At 41.2% G+C, this 6,000-nt stretch overlaps 1 protein-coding gene across 2 annotated transcripts in view; it reads right to left on the reverse strand.

Annotated features, from left to right (window-relative positions):
• The window catches only part of XPR1 (xenotropic and polytropic retrovirus receptor 1), a 229,403-nt gene extending 224,121 nt beyond the window's left edge, over positions 1-5,282 (reverse strand). For both annotated transcript variants that reach the window (XM_074389577.1, XM_039460260.2), the window contains exon 1: positions 5,011-5,282. In XM_074389577.1, coding sequence (XP_074245678.1) covers positions 5,011-5,079 — 69 coding nt within the window. In that variant the 5' untranslated portion in view covers positions 5,080-5,282. The remainder of the gene's footprint in view (positions 1-5,010) is intronic.
• Between the last annotated feature and the right edge of the window lie 718 nt (positions 5,283-6,000).

Here is a 6,000-nt window from a genome sequence, read left to right on the forward strand (position 1 = left end):
TAAAACTAGATAAAAATTTATAGCTTTATTTAACTACGCACCCATAACTGGATTACTGTTTATCCGCAAAAGTGAACAAGTAAGTGAGAAAGCCACTGGCAATCCTGTGTTCCTCTGAATACCTGTGTATGACCTCCTTAGCAGGGGTACTGCATCAATTCACTTATTAAATACTAGCAAAATTTTATTTCTTCCTTTTCTTATGCATAAAAGTGATTAAAATTAACAGTTCTGTCTTCCCTTATTTTTCTTTTTTTTGAGATGGAGTCTCGCTCTGTTGCCAGGCTGGAGTGCAGTGACACAATCTCAGCTCACTGCAACCACCACCTCCCAGGTTCAAACGATTCTCCTGCCTCAGCCTCCTGAGTAGCTGGCACTACAGGTGTGCATTACCATGCCCAGCTAATTTTTGTATTTTTAGTAGAGACGGGGTTTCAACATTCACCATGTTGGCCAGGATGGATGGTTTTGATCTCTTGACCTCATGATCCGCCCATCTTTGCCTCCCAAAGTGCTGGGATTACAAGCGTAAGGCACTGCACCTGGCCCCCTTAGTTTTCTAATACTGTCTTCTCTCAATCCATGGGAGTTTCAGGTACACTCCTCTGGGGCCTACAACTCAAATATACCTTAAATTCCTACCCAGCGCAACTCAATCATTCTCTTAAATGCTTCCCAGATTAAGACTGAATTTGAAGCTAGGACTAATTTTCCATGGTCACCCCAGGTCAAATAAGATTCTTAGATTCTTATGATCTGGGCCTTCACCCAAAAGCTGATCCAAAACCAACCTTCAGGGATAAACGGACAAGTATAATCTTTCCAGGATACTCTCCCAAACACACTTAAAGATAATGCAGAATCGTTATAGCTTCCTGTCTTTACAACATTCATTCACTCACTTAAGAAACATTTGTAAATGCCAACTATCTCATTGATGCGATCATTTACAAGTGTTACCTTAAATATACTATACTATACTTTCATTTACAAAAGTGTCTGAAAGAAAAAGTGTGGTTTGTGCCCCATCGGGTGGCCAAACTGGAAATTTCAAACAAGTTACAGCAAGGCAAGTTAACCCTACCTAATCAACACAATACCTTTGGGAAACTGAAGCCTGTAACATGAGTATTCCCATGAGAGAGTTCTATAAATGAAAATCATAATAATGTTATGGTAATTTTCCTTATACTTGAATACAAGGGAAGTGTAGTGCATGCAGAACCTCTGCTTTCCAAAATCTTGCAATAAAAAATTAATTCATGACCATCCCTTTTTAAGCTAAATAAGAGAGTTTCATTGGGTTAACATTCACAGATCAAAATATCATCAAAAAATTTTGAAAGATATTATTAATTTTAAAGGATGCTATTATTAGTCCTGTAAGTTCTGTCTTCTTCATATATCAAATAAAATTAAACCATTAAAAAACACATAATTTTAGAGCTGGATGAGTCCTTAAATAATATGGGGCTGTGAGCTTAGAAATCAAGTCCAATTCTCTAACATTAAGGAAACTTTGATGTTTCTTAGCTAAAAGAAGAAATGATTTCATCAGGATCACACAGTGTGACCTGACTCTCAAGGCTTACATGTGCTCAAGAGACATACACACCTATTCCTAACAAGTGGCTTAACCCCTCTGGACCTTAGTTTCCTTGTCTGGAAAAACAAGGTAGATAATCTTTAAATTCTCTGTTAGCTCTAAAATCCTGTACTTTAGAAACCTTGTTATTTTAGTATCGCACAAAACAAAGTATATACTGAAAAAAATCATTCCTGGGTCCTGAGAAACCAAAGAAATACAGGGCCCTAGGGAAACTCAGCAACCTAACACACCAAATGTATTTGCTTCTCTTGCTAATATTCTGCAAAATATTAACATGGTCATACTAGACTATTTCGTTGAAACCAGTCTCAGTTAATTTTGATGAATCAATTGCAGAGCTTTAAAATATATAAGCACTAATTCTAAATTTTTTTTAAAAAGCTTTTATAAAGATTTATTGATTTTCTATTTTATATGCCAAGATTGATACTAAAATAGATTACTGGAAACAGGAATAGTCTCTGCTTGTTTGTCATTATTCTCTGTAAAAACTACTTACAAGGGGATTGAACAGATTTTCTTTATATGGTTTCTCCATGCTGGTCTATTATTTTATGCTTTTATGCTTTATTATTCTGCCCATGAAGACTGAATCTATGAACACCACAACTTATTTTTAAATTTAAAAAATATAATAATTTTCAGGATATTGATGGGCCATTACTGTTAATAATTTTAACAATTTAAGGAATAAAATCCATTAAAAGTTAAAGCAAAAACTTATGAATTAGAATGGGCCTTGAAAAGCTCTGGCCCCTATATACTTAGTTAATGGAAGAAGAACGAACCCGGGAAAGGCAAAAAAGATTGTCCCAGGTCTCATGGCTAACATACACAAAAACTACCATTTATTATGTTACCAAATATACATATTATATATAATTAAATATGATTATAGATGTAAAACAAAATTTTCAGTCTAATTCTCTGCTAATTTCAAGTAATATTTAATATAGCAAAATGACACAAAAATCGAAGAAGCTGAACAGTTCATACTGATTCACAACACTAGAAAGCACCCTAGGCTAGAAACCAAGGGTAATACACCAAAATTTCACCACCAGTGCTTGAAAAACAAATCGCAGCATCTGTTCTACTGACAGTTTTAAAGAGTATCATCTTCATATGAGAACCTACAGTTTAATTCATTATGAAAAGCTCTTTTTCCCTAGCAAATTTTTATGGATGTCCTTTTTCCCCAAAGTTTTAAACTGCTAAAATTCCTGGACTCTATAAAGACTCTTATTTACATCTCTCTACTACTTTTAAAGGAACAGCAGCAACTCTTCAGAAACAATACACAAAACAAAGATTCCAACCCTATAAAATATTCTTTGACTCCAATTTACAAAGAAAGGTGCCCCTTATTTAATTTTGCCTACCAAACGAGTTTATCTAGGACGGGAGTCATACAGTAGGAACTCTCTGCAGAATCAAATTTCAATTATCCACAACAAATTAATTTTTCAAAACATAATTTATAACTGGCCTGAGAAACATAATGCAGACACAACACACACTCAGGAATTTTGCACCTCTGTGACCAACCTACAATAAACATTTATGAACAGTACCCACATAGACTTGTGAATGAGGAGTCCCAGAATCACGGTGGTTCCTCCAGCCACAAAAGTGACATTTACAAATGAAGAGGGTCCATTTTCAAACTAAATTATGCTTCTCTTTCCGGTCCTAGGTATTGCAAATTAATACAATTCTATGAAATAGTTAAGTGTTGAAATACTTAAAATGAATCATAGCATACATCCAGCCACTAGTACTTCTGCCCAAAGCATTCCGTGCTTTATAACAAATATAAGATGTGCTTCAGCATGCTCCTGTCCTGTGCCTCTATGAAGAACTGGCAGTGGTGCTGAAAATTACTACTAGAAAGATGACAGACCAATACCCGTCTTTCAATAAAAACCATCACTTGGACTCCAGCCAGGGTTTTAAAACCGAATGTTATTAGAAACAATAAATCAATGCTGCAGGCTGAAATGTTAGTCCCTCGTTTCATTCATTCTTACAAAACACGGCCACAAAACACTGTAAGAAATTAAGTGACAAGGAAGTATTATTAATTCCTGGTCTTTTATTTCTAGCAATAATCAAATACTCTAGGTTGCAATATTTCACAATATTCAAGATTCTGTTCAACCTGAATTTCTTTCCCTGTCTTCCTCAATATTACAATGGCTATATGAATAAATACACTCACTGCTATTGCCCAAACCTCCTATCACTAAACTTATATAAAAATTAAATGGGGAACTAAAATAGTTTAATTCATAAAATCTAGCTAGGTTATGTGTGTTCATCTTGATTTTATATTCTTTGTTCCTGCACACAAAATGAATGTGAATTCCTGAAGGTACAGATAAGTCTGTCTTTATCCAGGAGCTGAACTGCCAGCTACTGAGGATAACCTATTGCAATGCTTAAAGACCCTTAGGTATCTTGTCTGAATATATAAATGGGTTCATTATCTTTACTTTTCCCTGTATTAACGTAAGGTTGCTTACTGTCTATTAAATCCCTTCCAGGAGTGTTAGCACAGAAATTGAAAGGGAATGGGGAGCATGATTTCTGTAATACACAGGTAAGGTATATTGTTTACAATATACTAATTTTTCTCCCCAGCTAGCAGAAACTTCACAGAAAATATAAAAATGTAATCATCTTCCCTCCATTCCAAAACAAGAGGCAAAAACAGATGTTATTACTCTGTAGACTTCATGCAATCAGTAAACAAGAGTCTTATTATCAACGCAGAATAGTTGATTACAACGTGTTTACAAAAACTATCACCACTGCCTATGTGACACACACTTAAGTCAAGTTTCCACCCCGTTACAAAGCCTTTGTCAATAGCGGGCAAGTGGGAAAAAAGCCGAAGGGCTCTGCGGAATGAAGGAAATCACTGGAGGGGCTTCCCTTGGAAGAGGATTCCTTGGTGAGAGGTGCGGAGAGAGAAACAAGACCTAACCGTGGCGAGGGGGCGCTCGCCCAGGGTGGGGACGAGAGGTCAGGGCGAGTGGGGAGCAGGGGATTAGCGTGGAACCGCCGCGCCCCGGGGCTGCCCTCGCACCGCGACTCCCCCACCTGCAGCTCGCCCTCCCACCGTGCCCCGGCCCCGGCCCCGGCCCCGGCCGCGCCTGTCCTCCCGGCCCTCCGCCTGCATATCCGTTACCCCGGCGGCAGCGGGGCTGCGGGGGAGGGGAAGGGCAGCGGGGCCAGGAGGCTGCCGGCCGCGGCGGGGATGCCGCAGTGGCTGCCCGCGGCAGCTGGTCAAAGTCTGCCCGGGCACAGGGAGGCAGCCGAAGCGGAAGGCGGCGGTGGACGTCAGGGCGAGAAGGTGGCCCCTCCGCGTCCTCCCACACCCCGGCCGCTGCCGGTACCTCATACTGGATGTATTGCTTCCTCCACTCGGGAGTGATGTGCGCAGAGAGGTGCTCGGCGAACTTCATCCTGCCGTCTCCCCCTCACTCCCACTCGGGTCCAGCAGCTACAGGCGGCGGCGGCGGCGGCGGCGGCGGCGGCAACAGCGACTCCGACTCCTCCCCACATGGGCCCAGGCGCGGCGCGGCTCTGCGCTTCTCTCCTCCTCCGCCGCCGCCGAGGTCTCTTCAGAGCCGCCCGCCCGCCATCTTCCTCCTCCTCTCCATAGCTCCGCCCCTCCCCGCCCTCTAGACGTCATCGCCATGGTAACCGCCTACACCGCCCTGACCACGGGGGCGCTGTAAGGGGTGGGGTTTGGGTACGTTTCTTAAGACTCCGCCCCTTATGGGCTGTACGAGCTACAGGCCCCTCCCCGGACCTCGACGGTCTAGCTCCTTGGCCTACAGCTGTTCCCTACCGCCGGCCTGCGAAGCAGCGGGGTTGTGACTGCAATTAATATTAATACCGTAGCAACAATGATCCACACAAGACGTTTATATTTACAAAGAACTGTGCAAATATTTTTCTATTTTAATATTTATTCTTTATAAAACCTTTTGGTTTTTGGTTTTGGAGTCAGCACTAATCCAAACTAAGTTGCTAAAGCAGATAGTTCAAGACTAAATAAATGTATTTAAAGGAACAGTATTTTACATAATCTAGGTGCTCAATAAATGCTCGTTGAATTTAATTAAAGACATCAATGCCAAAAAGTGCATGCTGCTTCTGAATTTCAGTGTAATTGTCTAATCCTGGGGGCTATCAGAAAGGCTATTAAAAACACCAAGTGCAGGTACCAACTGCAGTTGTAAACTGAGCTTCCTAAGGTTGGGGGTGAGGGTTGGGAGGGAAAACAATGTTGGAAGGAAAGAGAACCCCCTAGAAGTACAGCTTTAAGCCCGCCCCAGTAATACCAGAAACAAGCCCAGGGTCCGGGCTGAACTGTCCCT

The sequence above is a fragment of the Saimiri boliviensis genome, chromosome 19 (assembly GCF_048565385.1).
Source record: "Saimiri boliviensis isolate mSaiBol1 chromosome 19, mSaiBol1.pri, whole genome shotgun sequence".
Taxonomy (NCBI): domain Eukaryota; kingdom Metazoa; phylum Chordata; class Mammalia; order Primates; family Cebidae; genus Saimiri; species Saimiri boliviensis.